This window comes from Lissotriton vulgaris, chromosome 9 (assembly GCF_964263255.1).
Source record: "Lissotriton vulgaris chromosome 9, aLisVul1.2, whole genome shotgun sequence".
In the NCBI taxonomy this organism is placed as follows: domain Eukaryota; kingdom Metazoa; phylum Chordata; class Amphibia; order Caudata; family Salamandridae; genus Lissotriton; species Lissotriton vulgaris.
Genome location: NC_141697.1, coordinates 456703978 through 456731423, shown reverse-complemented (window position 1 = coordinate 456731423; position 27446 = coordinate 456703978). Strand labels below are relative to the sequence as shown.

The 27446-nt window shown below is 43.3% G+C and overlaps 2 protein-coding genes across 2 annotated transcripts in view; one reads left to right on the top strand and one right to left on the bottom strand.

Annotated features, from left to right (window-relative positions):
• Window positions 1–5533, top strand: part of LOC147690266 (uncharacterized) — a 52806-nt gene extending 47273 nt beyond the window's left edge. The window contains exon 5 of the mRNA XM_086937901.1: window positions 4698–5533. The gene's annotated coding sequence lies outside the window, so the exon portion shown is untranslated. The remainder of the gene's footprint in view (window positions 1–4697) is intronic.
• Window positions 5527–27446, bottom strand: part of ADSS1 (adenylosuccinate synthase 1) — a 478155-nt gene continuing 456235 nt past the window's right edge. Inside the window, exons 12-13 of the mRNA XM_086937899.1 lie at window positions 13619–13768; window positions 5527–5778 (exon numbers count right to left, since the gene is read on the bottom strand). Of these exons, the coding sequence (XP_086794025.1) occupies window positions 5726–5778; window positions 13619–13768 (203 nt within the window). The 3' untranslated portion in view covers window positions 5527–5725. The remainder of the gene's footprint in view (window positions 5779–13618; window positions 13769–27446) is intronic.

Sequence of the window (27446 nt, the reverse complement as noted above, 5' to 3'; positions counted from 1 at the left end):
ACAGTGGGTATCCCCACCCACCTGCAGACCTGAGTCATGCCTGGGGAGACCCTTAGACCTACATTTTCCCCTCCCAATATATGCTTTTTGGGGCTGCACTTCTGGAGAGCTTCTTCCCATTGTGGCTTTGTGTGGGAAATTGGGTTATTGGTTGAGGGAGGTGAAACCCTATTCAAGCAACAACCACAATCCCTGTCAGGGTGAACCACAAAAGTCACAAAATTAACCTGAGCTTAACCCACTAGTAGCTTGGCACAAAAGCAGTCAGGCATAACTTAGAGGCAATGTGTAAAGTACTTGTGCAGCACACAAACAGTAGTTAAGTGAAAGTATAACACAAGAAACATCTCACACCTATTTTGAAAAATAGGGTAAAATGTTGTAAACAATTTGAGACAAAAATCCATAAATAATTTCAGAGATTTAGGTAAGTATAGTGCCCAAAAACACAAAACACCACTCGTGGTTTTCTGTTTATGATGGACCAAGGGAAAGTCACAAGTTCAGGTCGACCGTGATGGAGCATGGTCCGTTTACAAAGACCAGGTTAGTCTAGTTGAAACAGCGACCTTCTTAAAGTCCGGTGTAAAGAGTCCATTTCACGGTGGAAGAGGCCACTAGGAGCAGGTAGAGCTTTGCAGGTGGGCGCTGTTGTAGCGTAAAGAGCAGGCCAGCCCTCTCTGTAGCACGAAGATCCTGTCAGGCATTGTGCCGTCGTTGCTGGAGCTTAGCATTGGCCGTCACCACAGGCTGTCGATGCAGTAGCGCGAAGTGCAGATCTTGTGTTGCCCACCGTCAATTACAGTTGTTTTAGCACGAAAAGTTGGGGTTCACTGGGGCTTCACACTGGCGATGGTCATGCGCAGCAAGATCTCATTGCAAACTGTCCTGAAGAGCCCAAAACCTCAGGATATTTCCCTTTTCTTCAGAGGAAGGCACTGTGATATCAGCCAAAGGCTTACCACCTGGGGTGCCACCTCTTGGGGATCAGGGCTCACTCTAGCAGAGTCCATCAGGGCTCAGGCAGTTTGATTTGCAGATCCAGTGAAGCAGGCCAGCTCTGCAGTTGCAGGGAGGTCTCTTGAGCTTGTTTGGTCCCTGTAGCTCTGAACAGGAGGTCAGCCAACTGACCCTTGGAGTCACTCTGCCTGGGATGTAGGAAGCAAGTCCAGTCTCCCTTCTCAGAGATCAGGGCAGGCTACAGGCAGCAGGGCAGTGCTCTGGGATTAGGTCAGCCATTCTTTGTAGTATAATAGGCCCAGGAGTGTGAGTTAGTCTGAGGGTCCTACTTTTATACCTGGTGCCAGCTTTACAGTTGAAGACATGTCTGGAGTTTTCCCACAACAGATGTTTCTATAATTTCCTGCCTCACTGCCCTGGTCCCAGTATGTCTTGAGTGACGAAAGACGAGTGTGAAGTTCTTTGTGAGCGTGTGAGGCAGATCCTTTGATGTGTAAGAGGGGCAGAGAACAGCTTCGCTTCTCCCATCCAGCTAACATCTAGTCCCCCTTTGTTACACTGTCTGGGAGGAATACACAATGGCCAACTGATAACTACACATAGTCATGTGATCCAGAGTACAGGCTGCAGACACCAAATTGGTAGGAGATGAAAATGCTAACTTTCTAAATGTGTCATTTTCAGAACTGGGACTTGAAATCGGATTTTTACTTTTAAAGAGGGTTTTGAATGACAATTCATTAGATACCAAATATGACAAATATTCCCAAACAAAAGTAATCACTTATTAAATGTATTGAGGTAACCCAATGTTATCCTATGGGAGAGGTAGGCCTTGCAGTAGTAAAAAACAAATGTAGGAGTTTTTCTCTACCAAGACAAATACAACTTAAAAATATATGTCATACTTTTTAAATACACTGCACCCTGCCCTGGGGGCTTTGTAGGGCCTAACTCAGGGGAGACATAGATGTAATAAAAAGAAAGGGTTAGGCATAGCAAAAGGGTTTATTTTCCCAGGTCGAACTGCCAGCTTAAAACTGCAATCAGGTTGTAATGTTTTAAAGGGCTTCTTAGGTGGGTGGCACAATAAGTGCTGCAGGCCTACCAATATAATTTAATGGACAGACCCCACATACAGGTAGTATCACTTATAAGTAAATAAATGTTCCAATTGGGTGTAAGCCAATTTTAACATGGGTAACGGGGAGAGCACATTCACTTTATCAATGGCTAACAGTGGTAAAGTGCACAGAGTCCAAAAAGCCAACAAAAAAGGGTCACAAAACATGAAGGGTGAAGGCAAAGGGTTTGTGGTGACCCTGCAGAGATGGCCAAATCCAACACCGTGTCTGTAATACAGTGTGGACATAATGGACAATGCTTCCCCACATTTGCATGGCACAACATTCTTAATATAACTGAAGGTCAACTGGGGAAAAGGCCTGGGCTTAACTAAAAAACAGGTTCTCATAAGAAACCAGTTAGAGATCTTCATTCACCCTCCTCCAATCAAACTCAATAAAAATAGTGTAAATGGTTAACAGATTGGTACTCAAGGTCTCAAACTTTGAAACAATCTCAGCCCACTTTTCAGTGCTGAACCAGACACCCATGATTCAGAGGCCCCAGGAATCGGAACTGGTAAAATATGCTCCTCATCAAGCTATGTCTAGATATTAATGTGTTTTTTTCTTCATTGATCTTGCTTCAAGGATGCTAGAGAGTGGATTTGTTGTCTTTGATGGCGTGAGATCACTCGTGGTTGGTGGGGTAGTTAGTTGGTATTGAAGGAGAATGGCCTTGTGTCATTCTTGGAGTCAAGCAAGCTAAGTGGTATCATTCATCGATTTAGTGGGGGAGAGGAACATCTTCCTATCCCTAGCATCACTTACCACCACAATATTATCTACCCCTCACGAAAACAGCATTCTAGCACATCGGCTAGAACGCTGGGTGCATGAGGAAATGATAATATTGTGCTGGTGGAAGACAGAATAATAATAGGTGCAGAATGCCTTTTGGCTGAGGAGAACAAAAGGATATGTGAGATGTGAGAGTGACTAGTAGAGGGTAAAAGAAGATTTTCCAGTGAGAATGGAGTGAATGCTTGAAGTTGGAAAAAAGGAGAATGTAATGCATATGGATGGGAGAGACGACAGGTAACAAATGTACTCTGTGTGGGTAGATAAACAGTGTGGGTAGATAAACATTGTGGCCAATCATACATTCAGCAAGGCATAAATTGAAGAGTTAATGGGAGGGCAAGCAGGGATGAGAGAAAGGAAGGTAGCACAGACAAGAATATTAAGATGGGAAACAGAGGAAGATAGGACAGAAGTGAGGGGTAAAAGCTGGTTATGGTGAGGAGGGGAAATTAGAGTACCATGGTAGGGTAGGGAATAGGAAGCAGCAGGAGGGCTGAAGTAATTAGGTAAAAGGTTGTCATTCCATTGGTATGACAGGCCAGAGTGCTGAGAGGATTTGACTGTTTGGCCTAGCAGGAGGCAAATCTTAGTTTCAAAACCTTGCAATATACTAGACCATATTTCATGCCTCCTGAGGACTCTCAGCGTCACCATCAGGGTACAAATGATTTAGAGCTCTTCTTCATTTTAAGGACCTTCATGATGTTGAGGCATCAATGATGCAATTGCTTCAATGACGAGGAGGCTTTGATTATGTTACGGCTTCAATGGCGTTGAGCCGTTTATGATTTTGAGTCTTTCTTGACACCAGGTTTCACTACAGAAAATTCCTTTGAAATGGCAGGAAGCCACTGAATGCCCTCTGTAAGGTCTGAGAAGGAAGACCAGAGGTATGTGGACGGGAGAGCCATTCCACCATGGTGCTCTTTGCTGCCCTGGAATTAGACCCTTGCCCTGCAATGCTGTTTATATTTCACCCTCATCTTTCTCGGACCAAAGGAGAAAATGACCCAAAAGTGACAATAACAGCCACAACATTGAAATTCCCACACTGTAACATTCTGGCAATATTCCAGTAAGAAAAATAAGTTTTCCCTGGCACAAAAAGGCCAATAAAAAAAACAGAATGACATCCCAGTACCAATGATTCCTGTCATAAAAATGTCCTTCGACAATGCAAAAAGCATAAAATATTGTGAGAAACAACACCACATTTTTTCTAGAAGTAGCATCTGTGCAAAAACAACTGAAGATTAAAACCCTTTATTTCTAGTCACAGAGAGTGGAAAATGGCCACCTGGAGCACCTGGCACTCTGATGCAATGCTGCAGCTGGGATTGTGTGCCTATGAAAACTGTCTTCATATATTTTCATTCCTGAAGCAGTGGTAGTGCAATTTTTAAACACATTTCTGATTTTGTGGTGGGTTTTTGATAAGCACATGCTTATTTTTATGACTATTGCCTATCTGTTGGCTGTATTTATTTATTAGTAGAAAGAGGAAATAACAAAGAGAAATAAAGATATTTCTTCTTGTTCTGCCTCACTGGGAAAGGCGTAGAAGCATTCCAAGTTTTATTAGCTTTAGTAAATCTGGGAATGAGCCAAAATCCATGGGTGGATGCATGGAAATGCCCATCCTCCACCCATGGAATGCCTCCCAGGTTGAAATGTAACAACACAGTGCATGCATTGGTTTTGTAAATATTAGTGAAGTCTTTGGGTTGTCCACGCGTTTCTTTGCTATTCTTTTATAACACAATATGAATGGATAATCTCAATTTTCATGTAAAATTTCTTGAATTACAGAATTCTATGCACTATCTCCACTTGGACTCATGAAAAGACTTCTCTGCTACATGTGGAATTCTTCAGTATGTTGACGGCAACAGTCAAACCATCGAGGGCTGAGATCTGCTGTGGCACCCAGTGATGCTGTTCACATAGTACAAAATAGCTTTTGGGCTAATAAATCTTTCCATAGTCTTAGATCTCTTTATATTTTTGATCTCTTTGATCCCCATTGGAGCCAAAGATGCCAAAGACGAATTTCCCCAAACTTGTTGGATTGATTTTTTACAACTTGCCAATGAGACTAGGAGTTTTTTTCTGCTGGTTTCCCACAGTAAACTTGGCTTGCAATGTGTCTCTTGACTATAGGTTGCCTTCTACATTACCTATCTATGCTTTCCTTCATGTAGTATATACAATGCTGTAATTATGCTAATGTGCACATTAAATTGACATCTTCTGTCCAGTATGACACAGTGTTGTACAGAAGACAAGATATTGCATGATTGGCAATGATGATATTTATAGATCCATGATACTATTGATTTGACACAATACACCACCCAAATCATTACTGGCTATATTTTGTAGTTTCATTTTAAAAGCATTGATCCTAATTATTTGTTTTCCCTTTAAAACCCATATCCTTGCCAAACCTCAAATGACTGAATTAGAAAATGGTAATTTAGTCATTTCAGTGTGAATATAACATATGGTAGATACTGTAGGTCAACTATTTTTTATTTTAAATAGTATGGCAGTGCATGACATATTGTATTAAATTAGAATTAAATCTGTGAAAAACTTGTTGGTAGAAAATTATTGCTAAAGTAATCAAGCACCCTGCTTTCTTGAACAGATTATTTTATTTAGAAGTATACAGTCTCCCTCTCCTCCTGTACAGTTTGCAATATATGAAGCGAAAAACTGAACATTTACTTTGTTGGCATGCTCCTATAAAAAGCATTTTAACAATTTTCAATAGGTTTACAGATGAAAAATTAAACACCAAATTATGCATTTTCTTGCTTAGGTTTTACTTTTCGTTAAAACAGCTGGATCATTGATTCTCTTGATTTTCCAACGCCAACCCATTTAACTAAAAAAGAAACAAAAACAGAGACAAATTAGTAGAATGGTAAACAAAATAATAAAGCAGCTTTGTGTTCTGATTCTGCATATTGTGCCTTTCTATGACATTTAGTCCCACTACCAATGTAAACAACGTACAGCTCTCTTGACTTTTATGTAGTAAGCATTAAACATCTATACAAATAGTCCACTTTCTCTTTTTATACCGCTTAGCATAACATTTCCTGTTTTTGTCTGCATCCCTCCAGCTAAATGGCGACCTGCATTTCTAAACGAAGCACACTCTTGCTGTAGGTGATTATGGGCCCAATTGAAATGTTGGTGGAGAGGAAGCTCCGTAATAGCTACAATGATTTCCCTCCCCACCAATATTAAGGACCACCCACCGCATTACATTTCTGGAAGACTATAGTATGAAGACAGGGGAGACTACTGTGGCTCTGCTGTGGTCAAACTTCTCCAATGGCCAGACAGAAAAAAGGCTGTCGGAGACTTGGATACATGTCCACCCACCTTATTTAGATGGGTAGATACACAGCCGCTTTTCAATTCTCATCACCTCCAGAAAAACCTGACGGTAAGCAGCACTGAAAAGTGCTCAATGCCCCCCTTGCCATGGGATGAAATTCCCAAGAGAGGAGGGCACTGTTTTTTAATTTCAAAAAAGAAAATCCTGCATTGGGATTTTCTTTTTGAAAATATATATATATTTTAAACTTTGCCGTATGTCTCCCTCATGTTTGAGGGAGCTGCCTGGCAAATACAATGACCACCTGATGAACGGCTATGTCAAAATTTGGCAGACTGAACCCATGTCAGGGTGACAGAGTAATTTACTTTATTGCCCTGGTGCAGAACAGGCTGTCTGCCAAGATCAAAATCAGAACCAATGTTTCTTACTGTATGTTAACATTTTTGTGGACTGAGTCAGTGCTCAGTGGCGCAGCACAAGACTGATTGCTGTTGAGCTCCTCTTTTTTCAGTACACAACAACAAGGGTTTGGCTTGAGTGCAGTAAGGCTACGCCAGCTATGTGATCAACAAAACAAATGCCAATACTGCTCGACTACTTAAACTTAGTTCTCAGATGAGCAATCTATCTCTCATCTCTAAAGACCACACGTACAGTCCAGAGTTTAATCTCAAAAATAATTCTTTATTTTTAATTTAGAATGAATTCTTTTATAATCAAGGATTTTTGGTGTTTGACCAATTTCTTTAAGTCAAAACACCTTTATTTCATTATCGGAAAATGGGAAAAGAGCTCCAAATAGTAAAAACTGTGTATTAATATATTTACAAGAAGAGTAAAGATAAAGTGTAAGTGCCAAAAGAAATGACATAAATCAATCAAATCACAATTCACTCAACCATTTCATACAACATTTCATACAGCATACATCCAAGAAGGAAAAAATGTGGTGGGACAGAAAAGGAGTGTGTAAATTTCGAAATCACCCTATACTATTTATTTTGATTCTAGGGGGAAACACACGAAAAAACAGAATTATATGACATATTTCTTAGTTAAACACTGTATAACTCATTAAGCCATCATACATAATCAATTTTCACATTTCAAATAATCAATTTTCAGATGATTGGCCTAAAAACAAAACAACAGAGAAAAGGTCGACGCGTTTCGAATCCCTAAGAGTAGTGGGATTCTCCTCAGGACCATATATGAAATCAATCTGATAAACTTGTGGTGTCTTGTCCGTGAAATAATGTTGTAGAAGGAATACACTTGTAAATATGGTTTCCAAATCGTCAGGCTTACTGATTCAATAGTTTTCCAGTTTAATTTGGAAAGAGATGGATATTTTGAAGTTGTCCATCTTAACACATCTTATAATCGATGCGTAGAGTCTCCTTTAGGCAAAGATTCGAACGCCTCTTTTTTCAGTGGCACATAATGCTGGGCTAGGTGCTGAAGAGCAGATATTTTCCAGCAGGCTTATGCACCACTCTACTTAGCACCTGTAGAAAAGCAATGAATATCACTGCTGGAATGTTTTAGCCGGGGTGCCTGCACATGGCTCCTGTGGGGCACAGCCCAACCTATTTTGAGAGGGTGCTTATTTTTCTTGGAAAATGGCGATCTACAACATGGCACACATCATTGGATCTAAAGTTGTTGTGACACAACAAGCAGCATGGACAGCCTGATTAAGTATGGGGCAAAGTGCCACAGTGTGAAGAAAGTCACCCTGACCAGCAACTTGTTACCCTCGTCTAGAGGTGCTATAGGACATGCTAAATAAGGCAGTAGTGGTTTAATAGGAACTGGTTCTTTCTTCGAAACAGAGATCACTCATTGATGAGATGGTGACCAGCAAACAGGGGTTGGGCCCTCTTCTGAAAAGCAAATGTGTGCAGGCCAATTGCATGATGGGAATAGAATGATTCAATTTTTGTGTGTTTTTTTGGGAGATTTATATAGTGCGAACTTAACCTGCAGGTATTGGAGCGCGTTACATGAGCACAGGTTATGTTAAACAAGGACACATTCATTTTTTTTTATAGGCACTGGGAGATTAAGTGATTTGCCCCGCATCACAGCATGTGAAGACGACCCCGAGGCTCGAACCTTGGTTTCCCAACTCCAAAGTCGGCAGTCTAGCTGTCAGACCACATCCTCTCCCAACGTTTTAAAGCAGCTCAACAAACTGTGAATACCGTAATGTTTTAAAAAAAAAATATTTAATGCGATGCTGGAGAGTGAAAAGGGCTCTTTAGAGGGTCAATGCCCTATTGCACACTACTTTTGGTTCTGGTCTCTAACTACAGTTGCTAGATCATCACCATTAGAAGAAACATTTGTATGCAACCATGGAACTGTATAGGCCACCTACTAGTCACATGCTATTTTTGACTGCCAAATTGATAAGTTCTGATATGAGGAACTTTGTCAAGCAAAATGTTTGGTCAGGCCATTTTCAGCATGGCAGAAAACAACCTCTTATCCCAAATGTAATGGTATAGAGGCTCAGCAGAGTTTTTTAACCGTTTTCATGCCACAATTCTCACACACGTTCTGAATTCCCTAACTAAATCTTTTGGAGGAACCAGAGGATCCTCCTCTTCACTTTTCTTTACAACAGTATGAATAAAGGTGGATTGGGGAGCATTCCTTGTTCCTCCTATTGCCACGTGGAACTTTCCAGTGCCTTGCATTTACTTCCACCATTAGGCCGATTCTAATAGTTGTTTGTCAGCCGAGTAAACATTGGTTTCCCAATACTATTACTCTGAGAGACAATCTTATGTTTTCCTTCATTGAGTCCAGCAACCTATGTTGCCGTAGCATCTAGCCCATTCGATTCTGCTTCACCTCAGACTGGCAACTGGGAAATTGAGGAGAAGCTGTCAAGAAAGGGAAGTTTTCATTCTAATGCACACACACCCTGGGTCAATACTGAACACCCCAAAAGTTCCACTACACTTACAGTTTGTGCTGTTTTATGGAATTCATGTACAATGATTTTGAGAAGGGTCTAGTCTCCTTCTAAGTTGGCAATGGGGTGCCCTCCAAGCAGTTACAGTGATTTGGTGTAGTTTAACCCCTAGCTCATCTTTTCTGTAATTTCTGAAAAGGAGGGCCAGCGCTTCACCTCCTTTGCCTTAAGTGGAGCATAAAGTAATCTTGTGGGCACCTGAAGTCTGCTACATTTTCCTACCTCCCTGCCAAATTGGATTTCGGAGGCTACTGCTTCTGCTAATCGGACTGAACAGCTGGGAGCCACGGTTATTACTGGAAGGACTTTACCGATCCAGTCATTGTAGCCTAAACTCAGGTGAGACACTAAATTATGTAGGAAAAACCAATGGGCGATGTCTTGCTAGAGTACATAAAAAGAGAGGAGGGATTCGCCAAATAGGGGGTTGGCTGTTTAATAAGAAGAAATATTAAAAAGGTACACAAACAGCAGGTTGCCGGTTTTACCAGACAGGCTAAATTTCAAAATTAATGGTTAGTGACGTGGAATACCAGGCTAGAGGAATGAAGAATACTATCCTTAACTGAAGCATTTACTTCATTAGCAGTACTGTGAACCCGCGGAGTGCCAGAAATGCTACCCTTTCCAACGCTGTTGTTCAGATGCACTTATAAATGCAATGGAAACGGCCGAACCACTCCTTGTTGACCTTTCAGTCTTATTTCCAAATGTCTTAGCTCATCTGATTCGCTACACTACGGGGCCAACAAGTCAAATTGTGCCTAAACGGCATCAAAAGGAGAATATTTCCGAAATATGAAACAACATTGTTCTACAACAGAAAACACGCAACACAAGATTTAATTCTGAGTCACTACACTCCCTTGATGCACTGTGGCTTTTCTCTCAGATACTTTCGGTGTATTTGTTAGAAGTGCTGCAGGTTTAGGGGTAGACTAGAAAATACAAGTCTTCCCCTTTATTTTGACATTTTGAACTCTGTGCTCATCCCAAACAGTTACTGTAGATAAGTTATTCTTTGGCACTCAGACAATAGGCAACCATAAACTGAGCGGAAATAGACAAGAACATTTATAGGTGCCACTTCGTATGACCTTTAACAGATGGACACAAAGTAGCAGGCGTGGATATGATTGTTTTGTGTGAACCAGTAGTATGTTTCACAACCATTTGGGAGTCTCATGCACTGACAATTAGAGAAGATGGTGCCATAATTTCCACAATTGGAGAAATGGTGCAATTTTCTCAAACTTGCTTGATGCACATTTTTGCTAATTCAGATTTTTGTACAGTAACTGTGGATATCAACATGGCTTTCAAGGATTTCAGATCCTTGCAGGAGGAGGTTTGTTAGCTGCAATATGTAAGACATGGCCTATTGCACCGTTGACCACTACAGCATCTTCACCACCCATCATCATTATTAACTGAGGTCTCTCAGCACCTGAAATATAGTATAGCTGGTCATTTAGACCAGGTTCTTTCTGTCTACTCCCAGCCCATGTCCTAGCCAACCTCCCAGCATCCAATGCTGTTGTCTTTGGCATAGCGCCAGGCTTTTACAGCATCCCTCACAAGTATAATATAAATCTTTCACAAATCTTCCATCCCACCACACCACACAACTATTCACAATGCTGACACAGCATCCCACACCTCATCTCCTCGAGTACTTTGGATTTCCCTGTCACCGCCATGCTCCCAGTCCCTCACCAGCTGAGCAGGCACCACCAGGTCCTAACAGACCAAAATGGTGTGCATACCCATAAGCCTCTACTCTCAGAATTCCATAATGTATCCTGTGCTCCGTGAACCTCTAGCTAGGGGTGGGTGAAATATCTAGGGGGAATTACAAACCAGCAAAATGTAGCATATTGTTTTCCCACCTTCAGAATGGAACTGGGGCTAATCCAAACCTCCATGGGTGGAAATACGTGCTCAAAGCCAAACGCAGAGTTACTTTTAGAAGCACTGTTGGAGGGCTGGGTAATGTATTATAATTGTTGCTAACCTGTAGTAAAGGAAATACACTACCTGGACCCTGACAGTATTCTTCAAAGCAACTTCTGCTACAATTAACAGCACTGTTAGGGTCCAGCCTGTGTAAACAATGCAATGCAATCACCATTAAGATAATGGACTCTGACAGTGCTGGGCACTAGACAGTACAAATATTTCTCGTACCATTCATTCCTTACCGCATGGAACAAGTAATTCTTTTTCTGCAGGGCATTCTGTCTTTTTAGGTTGAGCCTGGGCAGCGCATGTGCTGCCCTACAAGGCTTGTTGTTCCTGGATATGGACTTTAAGCACCGCCCATCTTTTCATTTGGGTTCCTCTTACTGTCGTTTGAAAATGAATGTTTGTAATTGGTCAATAGGCTTAGTAGTCCATCCTTTTGGACTTTTGTTTCCACCTATGAGGACTGCCTCTGTTACATGTGATTTTATGCTTCATGTTATTTCCCACACTTCAAGCGCACTCTTTTTTTTAGCGTGGCCTGCCTCTGCTCATGTTTCTGCCAAGAAACCTTTGTGGCCGCTTCATTTTTCGCTGCCCTCTGTGCTGCCCTTAATGACCCATGCCCTTCACTACACCTCCTCACCCCCCCCCCCCCCCCCCCCCCAAAACAGTGCATGGCCACCCCAACAACCCTCCAAAGTCTCTGCTTCTTGCTTGATTTTGCTATCTCTTCAAGCCTGTCTTTCCTCTCAAATTTTCTGGCATGGGTTGTGTCAGACTTCCACCCTGGCATTACCTTTCGGTCTCTAAACTCTCCCGACCCCTATGCTACCTCCCTCTGTCCAGATTGTACTTGGACTCTCTTCCACTGCGCCGCCCTTATTTTTCCCTCACCTTTTCCACTCTGATACCGCACAACGGATTTCTCTGTGTGCATCCTACCCTCCCATCCTCCCTTTGTATGTGCAGCAGTTTGCCACTAGATGCACCTCTGCCTCTTCAATTGACACAAATCTATCCCTCTTTGTTTTTATTCATGAGCGGAATCTCATTTGCGCCTAGTATGGGCTGTCACAAGGCTTCTTTCTACCACCGTCATTGTAGCATCTTCAACACCTTCTCTGTTTACCCTCTCTTCTAATCCATTACCGTTTGCTTCCTCCTCTTAAGGATTAAAAAGAAATGCAAGACCTATTGCATTGCAAATGCTTGCTTTTAACGATGGAATGCAGCTGTGAAACCCTGGGGAAATTATTAAATTTCCTGCAGTTTTGAATCCATTTACCACAGATTAAAAAAAAGTATTTTGCCAACCTGTACATCCAGCCCAACACACAAAGCAACATATCTGCAGATGATACAGTTCTACAGCCTGACAATAGAGGGAGTAAACAATTTATGGCATGCTTTGAAAAAAAAATTTACAAAACAGTTACAGGTAGTATGGATAAGATTTACATGAGGGGAGCTAAATGTTTTTATATTTGCAATGTTGGCTGTGAAAATGACTATGGATACAAAGGTTTCTTAAAACCTACTCTAGATTGTAAATCTCTATTGAGCAGGCCCCCAACTGGCCAGTTTAGGTATTGACAGCTCTACACTAGCACACTTTTCCCTAAACCTTACTTTCATTACCACTGAATTAAACTATGTCAGCACAAATGCCTTCATTTTGAGTGATTAATGAAGAAAATGGGTATATTCCCAACCCCGGAATTACTGATAATGAAAGCACTGGTAACTCGGAGGGTATGGAAAATCTGGCCCATTAGGAGTAGGAGCCTGAGGGTCATCTAAGAAGTTGGAAATTACAGGAGAAATGGTGATTCTGGGTCAGATGTTTCTTGGTGAAAGCTACAGTATTTCAACAAATTGTATAATTCAGATGAGGGCAGTAACCGCTGTTACCGGCCCCTTCGGAAATGCGAGGACACTGCTAATAAGAGCCAAAGATGGCAGCTTAGTACTTAGCTCATTGGCTCATTCTTAGTGCTGATGCAAACCACTTTACCCTTTTGAAAACCTTAAAGTTCTTCATAGTGGCCTCAGAAGAGACATGCTTCAACTGGATTGTATGAAGAATAATCTGTGGAGACATTCCATGTCCCTAACATGAAAATCTTAGAGAACCATTAAAGCCATCCTGCAATGGGGCCAACAGCACACATCTACTACTGCTTAGTTTCAAATATTGGCGGCCTCATTGGAGTGATATTAACTCACATACAAAAGTATCACTGAAAAATATACATTTTTAAACAAATTTAGTTAAAGCTTTCAAATAAGATGAAATATTTACATTTTATCATCCTATTTTACATCATCAAGCTTTCAAATAAGATCAAATATTACATTTTACCATCCTATTTCACATCGTCCTATATGAAGTGATAGGTTTCTGCTTTAGAAACTAAAGCTCACCTGGAACCCCAATGTGATTTTCTATGCATCTGATATAATTCTGAGCCTTTATTGGGAGGTCCTCAAATTTTCTGGCATGGGTTGTGTCAGACTTCCACCCTGGCATTACCTCATATTCCACCTCTGCTTTCTGTAGAATTTCTTGATTTGCTGAGGAAACAACAGTATTTAATGAGCAAAGTATCATAAAACGAGGAATGTCATAATGTCATTTGCTGGCAGTATTTCACCTTTCTCTTAAGGGTACCAGGAGTAACATCACAAACCCTTTGGCAATAATGACTAGACAAGAAGCGACATTGCATATCATTTGATCCCACTTACTCCTTTTTATTACATACGATGGCATGAAGTGGCTTTTGAGAATGACAGCTGTAATGGAGAGAATCAGGGATTAATTCAAAATAATGCCTGTGTCATCATTCATCAAATGCTTGGCCACAAAAATCTGGGCACATATTGCACATAGTGCTCAAGAGGCGCAATAGGCATATACGGCTACTTTGAGCATCCCGAGGCATAATGGCATTATAGAAGGTGCTGCAGACGCTTGTGCTGCACCTTCTGTAATACTGATAGTGCTGGAGCACATGTAGCACCAGCGCTATCTTTAGAGGCATTCTCTTAGTTGCCTGATGGTGTTTCCCTATGTAAATGAACAATCACTTTGATTCTGCACCAGCACTGTATTATGCATACTGGTGTGGAGGCAAACAGGATCTTACGAGGATACTGATAATGTGCCACAAAATGTGGGGCATTGTCAGTACACCTTCTTAACCCCTTCGCTTCAGCGCAAATTTCCCCAGAATTCCCCTGGGTGCTAGGATTGTGTTGGGTGGAGACTTTAACTGTCAGTTTGAGCCACTTACCCTGACTATGGAGGGAGCACTCATGGAGGAGGACGACCAGTGGGGAATTCCGCAATTGGTTGGCCCCCCGCCAAAGCCATGGTCCCCTTTAACAACACAAATTACGGCACTCACTCTCAGCAATACGCTGAGGGCTTGTAATGGCCGACTCAAGAGTGACATCCCTTCTAAACCTACCTTTAATAAATCAGGGCAGGAGTCTCATCTGGACTATATCCTGGTTCAGACATCAGACTGGAACAAGGTCTCTGACTTTGTGGTAGTCCAAAGAACTGACAGCGACCACAACGCGCTGATTCTTTTCTTGGTCGCGCCCAGCGGTCATTTGGGCGACCCGCCGGCAGAGGCATCATCAAACTCCAAACTCATTCTAACAAATGATAGGCGCAGAGTGAGGTGGGCCAAGCTTTTGGATAATCCTGCCCACATTTCCGAGCTGTACGCTCGGATTCTCCCCATATTTGAACGTGTTGGGTCCTTATTAGTCAATCCTCGCCAGAAAATGTTTTCCTCAAGCTGGGCACCCTCCATACGGAATTGGTGGACACCCTTGTGGAACTTTTAAATCCAATTGCGCGGAAGGGGACCCGCAGGGGGCAAAGACCCTCTTGGTTCAAATCAGCTTGCAGGAAGGCAAAGGCCAACCTTCTCGCTGTATTGAAATATCCAAGGGATACATATTTAATTAGGATTAGAAGGGCGGAACTAAAGCAAGCAATCCATCATGCAAAGGTGGATTGGGACTATTCCAATTGGGATAATATGCTGGCCACTCTTCAGACCAGAGATGCCCGCAAATTCTGGCAGGTAGTGAGAACAGGGTCTGCCGAGCCGACTCAGGCTGTGGAGGCCAACATAGCGGCTTTAGTTTGGGAGGACCACTTCCGCAGCCTCTATGAAGAGGTTAGCCCTGGCCGGCCTAAGCTCTGAGATGACCTGACGCCCGAACACCTTCTACCTTCTGGTGGGTCAACCGCGCAATTTGAAATTGTGGAGGGCGATGAGACACTGCAATTTTCCTTGGGGGAGGTCTTTAATACAATATCTAAACTACCCTCGGGTAAGGCCCCCGGGTTAGATAAAATCCCGGGAGACTTATTTAAGCACCAACCCAGGGTTTGGGCCCCGTATCTGTTGGAAGTTTTTAACGCAATTCTTGGGGGAATGGCGGTCCCTAATACTTGGCTGGGAGCAGAGATTGTACCTATCTTCAAGAAGGGCTCTCCTCTGCTCCCAGCCAACTATAGCCAATCAGCCTCATTGATGTTGCACAAAAAACTTTTGCGAGGCTGATACTTGATCGCCTGCAGGAATGGATGATGGACCATTCAGTTTTAAGCAAATAACAGGCAGGGTTTAGGAGTAAGGTGTTGACGATGGACCACATTTTTTGTTTGGCCCTTTTGTTTTGGAAGACGGTGCAGGTGGAGGGGGGTACTTTGTACACCGTCTTCGTCGATCTCCACGCAGCCTTTGACTTGGTTCCGCGGAGTAAATTATGGGCAGTACTCGCCAATCTTGGTATCCCTCCTGCTCTTTTAGACATCATTGTTCGCTTGCATACTCACAACTACGCACAGGTTAGGTGCGGGAGGTCGGGTACCCTCTCACAAAGATTTCCCGTTGGCAGAGGGGTAAGGCAGGGATGTGTTCTTGCACCAACCCTGTTTTGCCTCTTTGTCAACGGGGTAATCGATCACCTAAATAATGTCCCCAATACAGATGCACCAAGACTCAGCGGCAGGAGGGTGCCCGCAATCATGTTTGCGGACGACACCCTCCTGCTGTCGAAATCCCCAATGGGGATTCATCGTATTCTTGAGGGCTTTGAGGCATTCTGTCAAGATCACAGTCTCAAAATAAATGCCCTGAAGACTAAGTACATGTTTTTTAATCCCCCCCAAAAAACACGCCCCAATCCCACCATAGGCCTGAATAGGCTAGAAAGAGTCCTCACGTTTGAGTATCTGGGTGTGACCTTGAATGACAAACTGGAATGGGGCGATCATCAAGTCAAGTCCCAGCTCAGATTGGCCCAAATAGCAGGGGGAATAATCAGGATAGTCAATTCCAACAAATCAACTCTCAGACTGATAGCCCCCCCCTTGGAGATTTATAGACTCCAGGCCAGAGGTGCGATTCTTTATGGCAGTGAACTTCGGGGACACACCTGCAAAAAAGAGCTGGTCATAGTTGAAAACAAGTTTCTTAGACAACTTCTAAAGTTACCGGCTAGCACCCCACTTCTGCCTCTTAGGTTGGATCTGGGCCTAATACCCTTGGACGAAGTAGTGGGTGTAAAGCCTCTAACCTTTTGGAGAAGAATATGATCTACCCCTGAGCTAGCCAACTATAGGCAGGAATTGAAGGACATTCTTGCTCTTCCTACTATGGAGAACATCCCGTGGTTCAAATATCTAAAAACCGAGTTTGCCCGGCTGGGTCTTCCTACCCTCTGGAGTGACCCTGAAGTGGCCTGTCAGGGTTTGTCCCGTAAACACCTGTTGGCAAATTTTATGCTTGTAATCTTGCATCCCACACACAGGTTATACGCCCAGATTCCTTGGTTAACACTTTTCTTCGGTGAAAGACTCTTACAAGTTTGAACCAGTCTTTGATGATATTTTTCCAAATTCGGCCAAGAAATTATATTTCCAATGGCGGTATGGTACTCTTCCGCTTAGAGCATTTACAGGTAAATGGAAGCTCCACACCCTGGAAAATTGTCCTGACTGCAACTGTGGGCTTGAAGAAGAATTGCATTTAGTCTTCTTCTGTCCCGCCCACAGTGCGGCTAGAAGGTTCTGGATAATTCCACTATGCAAAAATCTAGGGTTTGTTAAATGCTCTGAGACCTTTAGAATTCTCAAGACTGATCTCTCAAAAGCAACTGTTTTTGCGATGGCCAAATTCCTTAAAGCAGCATGGCACAAGAGACGGTGTTACATCCTGCATTGTATTCCTTCCTTTTTATTCCTTCCCCTTTAATGGCATGAGACCTGGTCCATCATGTTCTAGTTCTCAGAACTTTCCTGGTGATGCATTCGGCATCTTTGAGTCAGTTGCATCTGGACTCTGAAGCTCTATGTATGATGCTGTGCTGCTGAATAAAGCTTCTTGAATTTTAACCTGTTTCCTGGATTCTTACAGACGGCTTTTAATTTCTGATCAGATCATGTACTATTGAGTGTGCAATTCTCTTGATTTGGTCATTTTTAACTAGAATCTAAATATTATATAGAATTGCTCTCGTTTTTTACCTAATAGTTTGTCCAAATAACTAATTAGCATTGATTTATCTGATTGTTTTTATACTATAGGTTGCTATGCATTGGGGCACTTTCTCGTTTTACTTGTATGCTATTTTGCTACTGATGTAACATTGATGTCTGACTTTTTGTAATTTTATGTTCATCTTTTATGGCAATTGCCTAAATAAAGATTAATGAAATGAAATGAATAATGTCATTTGCCGGCAGTATTTCACCTTTCTCTTAAGGGTACCAGGACAGAGTAACATCACACACCCTTTGGCAATAATGACTAGACAAGATGCGACATTGCATATCATTTGATCCCACTTACTCCTTTTCATTACATACGATGGCATGAAGTGGCTTTTGAGAATGACAGCTGTAATGGAGAGAATCAGGGATTAATTCAAAATAATGCCTGTGTCATCAAATCCTTGGCCACAAAACATCTGGGCACATATTGCACATAGTGCTCAAGAGGCGCAATGGGCATATACAGCTGCTTTGAGCATCCCGAGGCATAATGGCATTATAGAAGGTGCTGCAGACGCTTGTGCTGCACCTTCTGTAATACTGATAGTGCTGGAGCACATGTAGCACCAGCGCTATCTTTAGAGGGCATTCTCTTATTTGCCTGATGGTGTTTCCCTATGTAAATGAACAATCACTTTGATTCTGCACCAGCACTGAATTATGCATACTGGTGCGGAGGCAAACAGGATCTTACGAGGATACTGATAATGTGCCACAAAATGTGGGGCATTGTCAGTACACCTCCTTAACCCCTTCGCTTCAGCGCACATTTCGCCGTGGCGCGGGGGTGTAGGGGGTGAGTACGGCGCTGCGGTGCTCATGACAGAACCACACCGTTAAGAGTCACAGGCGGCGTGTGCTCATGACGGCGTGGTTCCGTCATTACCCCGCTGCTCAATTATTCGCCCGCACAGGCGGGGAATTAATGCAGCGTGGGCGGAGCGACAGCCTCATGACTCATTAGGCGTGGTTCCGTCATAAGCACGCAAGGGGTTAAGCTAGCCCTCTGGTGGTGACAAAGGGGGTCCCACAGTTCCAACAGACATCCCCCTGGAGGAAGGTGCAATCACTCACTGCACATGCCTGCTAGGGGATCTTTCTCCCCTCTTTAAAGTGCAGGCAGCATGCCGCCTGCATTGTGAAACATGGATCAGCTTATAAACAACCACACAGTATTTCACTAAATGTGCTGCCTCCAGGGCAGGCGCCAGTTTGCAACAGCCCTAACGTTAGCCCAATATTTGTAATAGAACACACTGTTCTGTTTTCGCCCAGAGCACCTGTGTAAAGGTGCACTGTGGTGCAAATAGGGATAGTGTACCCTATCAGTGGTACGGGCCCTGGTCAGCAACTGTAGGGTGCATGAAGTGCTCGCATCTTGGCTACTATAGGTGCTGGAAATCCAGGAGCTGACATATGAAAGCTGCAAGTCTCAGGGAATCACTAATGTCAAATCTGCGACATTCAGGGCAATGTTTACAATAAGACTACCGCCCTCATCTAAAGTTTGGCAGATGGAATTCTCTGTCAAAAATAACGCAGAAATCCCGACTGCTGTTTTACAAGTGCATTACAGTTAATGGCCCAATAAATGCAGTTAACGGTAAATGGATGACAATGGTGGTAGGTGGAGTATATGCTTCATTATGTGAATGTGCTAGTACGTGCTTTTAAACATGTGCAGTACAGCGATCCTGCCTGGTGTTTTACCAGCTGTTCCATGTGAAGTTAACTTTCTGCTCATAAGCCTTGTGTGAACAGCACTTAGTACACATGGGCACAAACTGTAAGTGATTTCAGAGGCACTGGTGCAGCTTTGGGGTTGGTGAACTAGGACAGAAGTAAGCCAGAGAGAGCATCTGCTAGAAATTAAAGGTTCTCTGTGGGGTTTCTGTGTGTGCAGGAAGGATGGCGCCTAGGCTGGTAGTGGTTGGAGTTTGGTGAAATGTAATAATACTAGTATGGTGCTACAGGTTAGAGGGGATTCCCAAACCTCTACAGTGAGTGACAAGGGCTCACTCAGTGACTATAACAAACAAATCCTGTGCACACGTTAAGTTTGGTGTCTGTACTACTCATCCATAGTAACAAAGTATCAGCACATGAACCAAAGTGGACACATCAGAGTGGTTTCTTTCAAATGAAAATATATTGGACATCAAGGAATACAACCAGCCGACACGTGTTTCGTCATGCGGGTGTTGAACCTGTGACTCTTCAGGGCTGTCCAAATCGGAAAGTAGGAGTTCGAATAGCCGGTGATATTTCCAACCCGGCTAGCACGGGTGTAACGTAGATATCTTGGTGATGTTTTGCCTCACTGTAAATGGTCAAAGTGGGATGGACGGGTACAGCCGTCTCCACCAGGATTCTGAAAGATAGCAGTGACGTCAGTGACGTCAAGAACGGTGGTATCTTGTTCCTCTGCTAGAAATTGCTGTGTGGCCAGAAAAAGAGTCACTCAGCAGAGTATGAGTGGCTTACAGTAAGAAACGTCCTGTGGGATTTGGGGGGCAGGGCACTGAGAATGTGTTCACTGGTGGAACTACTGCTTGATGACACCAGTAAATTGCAGTTACTTCTTCTAACTACATGATCCATCAGGACACAAATATAGCCTCTCTCTACAGCATGCCTGAAGAGTCTTCTCCAACGGATAATGAAGTTCTAACATCATTTTCCTCCCGATCCACAGCATCTTTCCAGACCTTATTTAGCCAGGTCAAATTTAACTCCCCACTTGACCCCTGCCCTCCAATAATCCTTCACCTTGTTCCAGAAATTGTAGCCAAGTATCTTACAGATATCTTCAATCTGATGTTTGAAACAGTCAACTTTCCTAAAGAGTGGAAAAAAGCTTCCATTTCCCACCTTGGATGCGAAGATCCTAATAATTATCACCCCATCTCTTGCCTTCCCTTACCGGCGAAGATCATAGAGAAGGCCATTACAATCAAACTCTCTCCTTTCATCAGCGATAATGGATGAGAAGCAATTTGGCCTTAGAAGCCAACGTAGTACTGAATCATCCCTCATTACTGCCTTTGAAGAAAACAGACAAATCCTATGTGCAGCTGGCAATGCTGCCTTAATTCTAGTAGACCTCTCTGCAGTATTTGGTACAGTAAATCAAGGCCTTCTTATAGACCGTTTATCCTTTCTAGGTATCTGGGCAAGGCCCTTCAGCTTCTGGAGTCTTTTCTCTCAGACCGAGAACAGTTAGTTACTGTGGATGAGTTCAACTACCCTTCCTCTTCTCTACCATGTTGGGTCCCGCAGGGCTCATCGCTGAGCCCTACGCTGTTCAATCTTTACATGACCCTCTTGGCTGATCTCATTAAATCATTTGGTTTTGCAGTAGTGTCCTATGCTGATGATACCCAGGTTGTGGTGTTAGTGGCCAGTTATTCTGACAACACGGCCCTCAGATTCCACAATTGCATGTTGCAGATTGGGTAATGGATGTCCCAAAACGATCTCAAACTTAACTCAGGTAAAACCGAGGTATTACTGTTTGGTAGAAATACATCTTTTTAGTTTCCCGAATGGTGGTCACAGGATTTTGGACTACCCCTCCTCCCGGTCTCCAAGTCTAAAAACATAGGGGTTGTCTTTGACAGTAATCTTTCTTTTGAGCGGCACATCAACACTACTCTTTCTTTGTCTTTTTACATGCTTAAGACACTAAGGAAAGGACTCCCATTCATTCCGAATGATTTATGGAAAAGTGTAGTTTCCATTCTCATTATTTCTAGAATAGATTACTGCAACAAATTGTTCATTAACGTCAAGAAAAGATGTCCACAAAAAATGCAAATACTTCAGAACGCTGCAGTACAATATTCTGGGATTCTCCTACATTTAAATCGGTCTCCCAGGGTCTTGTTCAGTTACACTGACTACTCATAAACATTTTTTGATTTTAAGGCCCTCTGCATCGCCTTTAATACACTGCATAATGTGGGACCCAAACATCTGAATCATCGCTTACAATGGTACACTCCCAGTAGATCACTCAAAACATCGTAAGCTCGTAACCTAGTTACACCCAAATTTAGAAGATCTAACAGGGGCAGCAGGAGTTTAATCACATGCGTCCCTAAGCTTTGGAAGTCAATGCCCCTTCACCTAAAGGAAAACACAGAATTGTTCTCCTTCCAGAAAGCTCTTAAAATATGGCATTTCAACAGTTAGAACATTTGTTCCAGGTCTAATAATAAAGTTGTCTTTTATGGATTGTGAATTATCTTTAGAGTTATAGCGCCTAGACACCTCAGGGTAGTAGCGTGCTCTACAAGTGTAATTTCCATTTAATTTCACTTCATTTCATGTTATTTCTTTGCAGCTAGTGTTTCAAGGACTAAACATCCATGTATGCTCCATCCTGGACCATAGTACAACAGAGGCTATGAGTGATTGTATTGTTTTAGATCAAAATAAGCCCCTCCATTTAACATTAAAAGTGAAAAACACTGTATTATATTCCAGTTGTTGCAGGTATCTCACTTATTTCTTAACTTATCAACAGCTTAAGCCAGTGTGCAGAGTTAATAGAGTGTTAACCTTCTGAGATTTTCAGAAGAAAATAGACATTAAAGAGCAGAATGAAATAATGCAGCATTGTAATCCAGAGATTTGCACCAAAGTGTTCTTTGGTATTTTTTTTTTTACAGTAACCACAATATAAAAGCATTGTTAGGATTATGGTCAATGCCCATCTGTTCCAAACCTGCAAATATTTTCTTTGTCCTAAAAGTTCTGTTGTTATTTCCCCCCATCTTAGCTCAATTTGACCTGCTGCTGATCAGAAGGGCCCTACCAAAGTGAAGATCTAGTGCTCCTAATGGGCATCTCTGGTGTAACCAAAGATTGGGGCATCCTGTTAAATTAAGGGGTCTAGCCCTCTTAAACCTGGTGTCCAGATCATGGCTTATGGCAGAATTTCGTATATTTTATATTCATTAGCTGCACCCAGGGGTTCTGCCTCCAGGTATCCTCATCTAACTTAAATTCAGAGACCTCTGGCAAATGAGGCTCTTCCCAGTATATTGTTTTAGTTTGTGAATAATCGCAAACATTGTGTGCATTGTTCTGCAATAATGATCGGAAATAGTGAGTTGAACTTTGGTGCTCCCGTTACAAGGGTACCCTTACATAACTCTGAACATCCTTTTGATACAAAATGTTCAGTGCAAGATTAAAGATGGCTTGTGCCCATGGTGAAACACAAGAATAGCCCCATGGGCGCGTTTGTTTCCTTGCTTTGTCTGCTGGTCATGTCTATGGCTCCAATAAGAGGAGGCATTTGTGAGTTGTAAGTTGTAACTGTCTAAGATCATGAAGTTACTGGCACTGATTGGCATTGGGCTGCTGCCAGATTGGCAAAGGCTGGTTCTCACCTCACATAATTAAAAACCTACATCAACACTTATACACTGGATTTCAAGCTCTATACTTGCCTGTTCATCAAGGCTGGGACTAAAGCTGATGTCCTGGTGCTGGTCTGCTTGAAAGCCACTATCCAGACAAAGACGTCAAGAGACAAAGACGCAGATCACTAAGGAGCCCACGATCCAACCGTCTAAAAGTTTAAGGAATGAGTGGTGATTTTGAATGACGAGCACAATCAATGTATTGTGAATACAAGGCTATCTCTAGCTTAAGTGGGCTGGGTACCAGAAGAAGTGCCCCAAGTTACCCTTAGGATCTCTAGACCTTGCCCTATCAGAGAGAAGTCTAGCAGTTTGAGGTCCTATGCTAACTAGATAGCTCAAAGATGGCCTGTATGGTCCTCTTATGTGTGTGTGTAAATCCCACACTGATTCTCCCTGTGGGTCTACCAGATGCGTGCCCCCCATGAGAACCTACCATAGTTTGCCTGAATATGTAGTTGTGGACTCAGAGTGTCTAGGACTGCCAGGTAAAGAGATACCTGTAATTTAAGAGACTGGAATCCTTCACCCGATAATGGGAGTATGCTAGTTTCCTGGGTTGATTTATTCTGGATTCCACTGAGTTACAATATTTTTTTAAACCTTTTATTTATGATTTTGTCATATATAACAACAACACCTCTTAGGTGACCACATGGCAATTTGCGCGTATCAAACATTTGACTCTTCTGCTTTTAAAGCTTCGCAACATGAATGTATCAAGTGGAGCGAGCCTGTAAGGCACATATTCACAGCAATTTTGCATGTTTAAGAATGATACAATGATAGTACATTTAGAACAGCAAAGGCCCAGCACAACAAGCAGACAGCATTATCTCAGCCACAGCTCCCGTAGGACCCAAGCCCCCTATCCCCGAGCAACAACAACTGAGGATGGTGTTCATGCATCAGTTCTTGGGGGTGGAGTGTCCATCTCATCTGAGTCCTGTAAAAGGAGATAACTCTGAAGGGGACCCCATATGTCCTTAGGCCTGGAGGCTTGCGGAAGTGTTTCAGCATACGTGATCGTTTGCTCCTGGCAATATATTAAGTCTGCTGGCCAGTCCTTTAACTTCGGGGCACGCCCCATGCCCCATCTGCAGGCCACCCTACGTTTGGCCAACATTAGCGAAATGGCAAGACAATTTCGATATGATTTGGATACCTGCGCAGTATAGCCCAGAAGCAAAATTAAGGGATCTCTTTCCAGCACACTATCTGTCATGCTCTCAATCGCTTCCAAGACTTGTTCCCAGTACTCCTGCACCGCCAGGCACTCCCATGCCAGATGCAGACATCCTGCCCCTGACCGCCCACATCTCTCACATCTATCAATATCCGTTAGTTTAAGTCTATATTTTTTGGCAGGTGTGTAGTAGAGGCGTTGCAGGAATTTTTAATGTATCACCCACAATCTAGAACAGGCAGAGATCTGCGAGTTTTGAAGGCAGCAGTATTTCCATTGTTCATCAGTCACCTTTTGTCCCGACTCCTCGCTCCAATGTGTGTGGGCCGACCCGGCAATTCCCTCTTGTTGTGTGCGTATGCAACTGTATAAGCCAGATACTAAGTGTTTCCCGTCTGTAGACCCCAGCATTTGATGTAACGGGGTGAGGTTCGGGGGTTCCATTGGGAAGTCTGGGACAACCGACTGTATCCTCTGTCTCAGGCGCACGTATAGGAATATGTCCAGAGGTGTAGGCTCTATCCCCTGGAACAAATGGTGTAGAGAACAGAATATTCCTTCATGGAAGAGGTCTCCCTATGTGGTGACATGAATACGCCTGCATAAATTATGAAACCCCTTTTCCTGCAGTAGTGACACACGGGGATAGTAAGAAAGTGGAAGCCACGAGGAGTACAATTGGGGTGAGGAAAGGAGATCAGTTATATGATTCCATGCATCAACCGTACCTGTGACCCTGGTGGGCGGTGTTGCACGGGTGTGGGTAGGGCCATGTATGACACCAGTCAACTGTATTGGGTTGGCAAGCCAGTCTTCCTCAGCCACCTGCTGCATATACCTAGGGGGGGGGAGGTAAACCCAATAGTATGCATAATGTGCTTGTGCGCTGAGAAAATAAACTTCAAAATCTGGAATTTCGAAGCCACCCTGAACATACGGCCTCATGAAGAATGGACCGTTTAAGTCTGGGTTGCTTCCCTCCCCAGAGCAATCTGATTAGTTCAGAGCGAAGTGTTTTAAAAAACATAAGGTCCATGGTGGTAAGGTATATTTGAAAAAAGATATAGGAACTGCAGAAGGACAATCATTTTTATGAGGGACGTGCGACCTGCAAGGGAGAGAGGTAGGGAGATCCAGCGTGTGACATTGCTGGCAAGTCGTGTGATAGCTGTACCATAATTAAGTCGTATCGTGTCTTCCCTGTTTCTCGTCACCTGTATGCCCAGATATCTAAGATCAGTGTCGCACCACTCCAGAGGGAAGTCGAGGTGAAATTCAGAGACCGCTGGTGTGAGAGGAAAAACCTGAGATTTCCCCCAGTTAATATTGACACCAGATAATCTACCAAACACTATGAATTCTCGCAGCAGGGGGTTGATGTTTGGTTGGGGATCCCTAATATATAATGTCACATCATCCGCATATAAAGAGATCAGGATTCACGCAAGCAGCAGTGGAACGCCTTATCTTGGTGGCATTGGCGTAGCCTTGAGGCTAGCGGTTCAATCGCTATGGCAAATAGCAGCGGGGACAAAGGGCATCCCTGCCGGGTGTCTCTCAAAATGGAGAATGTGGGAGAAAGATGTCCATTTATCAAAACCTTGGCCGTGGGTTGGTGGTATAGTAATCTTATCCAAGAGATGAATAGGGGGGAAGCCCATACGTTGTAATACTCCGAAGAGATAATCCCACTCTACAGAATCAAATGCCTTGGTGGCATCTAAAAAGACTGCAGCGAGCTGAAAGTCAGGTGCGACGGTCTGGATCAAAGAGAATAAGGTGCGGAGATTATGTGTAGTGGCCCTACCAGGGACAAAACCTGACTGATCGGGAAGTTTGAGCTTATCAATCAGGAGAGGTAGGCGGTTTGCCAGTACTTTAGCCAATATCTTCGTGTCTCTATTTATTAGCAACAACAGCTGGTAGGAGACGCAGGCGCTAGGTGGTTTCCCAGGTTTCAAGAGGGACGTGACCAACGCCTTCATCATCGAGGGGGGGGAGTATCCCAACTTCCAGGGATTCCGCGTACACTTCGCTCCTAGTCACTTCAGCCAGTGCTCTACCCGGCCGCTCACCTTCGCCATATCTACAAGCCACCCAATAGCGTCCCTTGAACTTTACCTACCTTGCCGCAGCATCTTCATATTCCGATAGCTTCTCCCGGAAATCTTTTTGCACCTGACCTATTTCTCCCCATTCCCATTTGCTCCTCCAGCTTCTTCAGTTCCTGTTCCAGTTTCCTGATTGTTCCCTGTATGTCCCTGAGTACCCTGAATCCTTATTGTGGCCTTAAACGCCTCCCATATTACCTTCACGCTGTCCACTGATCCTTTATTTCTGAGGAAAAAGTCCTTTATTTCCTCACCCAGTTCAGCTTGAAAAACCGTATCTAACAGGGCATTAGGTTGCCGCCTCCAGCTAGGCCTGGGTTTATCGTATCCTGGAGGATTGAGCAATGATCCGAAAAAGTCCTAGCAGGGTGTACAACACTACGAATAGCTGACCTCAACCCCCTTGAAAGCAAGCAGTAGTTGATATGTGCCCATGTCCCTGTGCAGGACGTAAAATGTGTTCCCTCCTTCCCCTGTGGATGTGTGTAACACCAGCTATCTATTAGGCCACCTTCCTCCATGACCCCCGGCAATACCCCTTGGGAGTTGCTATACTGATGCATAGCAGTATTAGACCTGTCCTGCGCTGGATTAAGGACCACGTTAAAATCACCTCCCCATATAATATGGGTGGATCCCACATTCAGTATTTTCCCCCATATGTTAGTAAAAAACTCGGGAGTGTCCACATTAGGACCATAGCAGTTGGCTATTGTGACCGAGTCTCTACTAAGCCATCCCCATACTATGATGTACCTTCCCTGTGGATCGTCTATCACACCCAACAGTGCAAAAGGTGTCTGCTTTTTAATTGGTATGGCTGTGCCACAAGAAATAGGAATAGAAAAGCCTACTGCTTGCCCATGTGCTGGCAAACATGTTTGGGGAGTGTGGATTAATGTGTGGCTCTTGCAGCAGGGCTACTTGTATCTGTTGCATG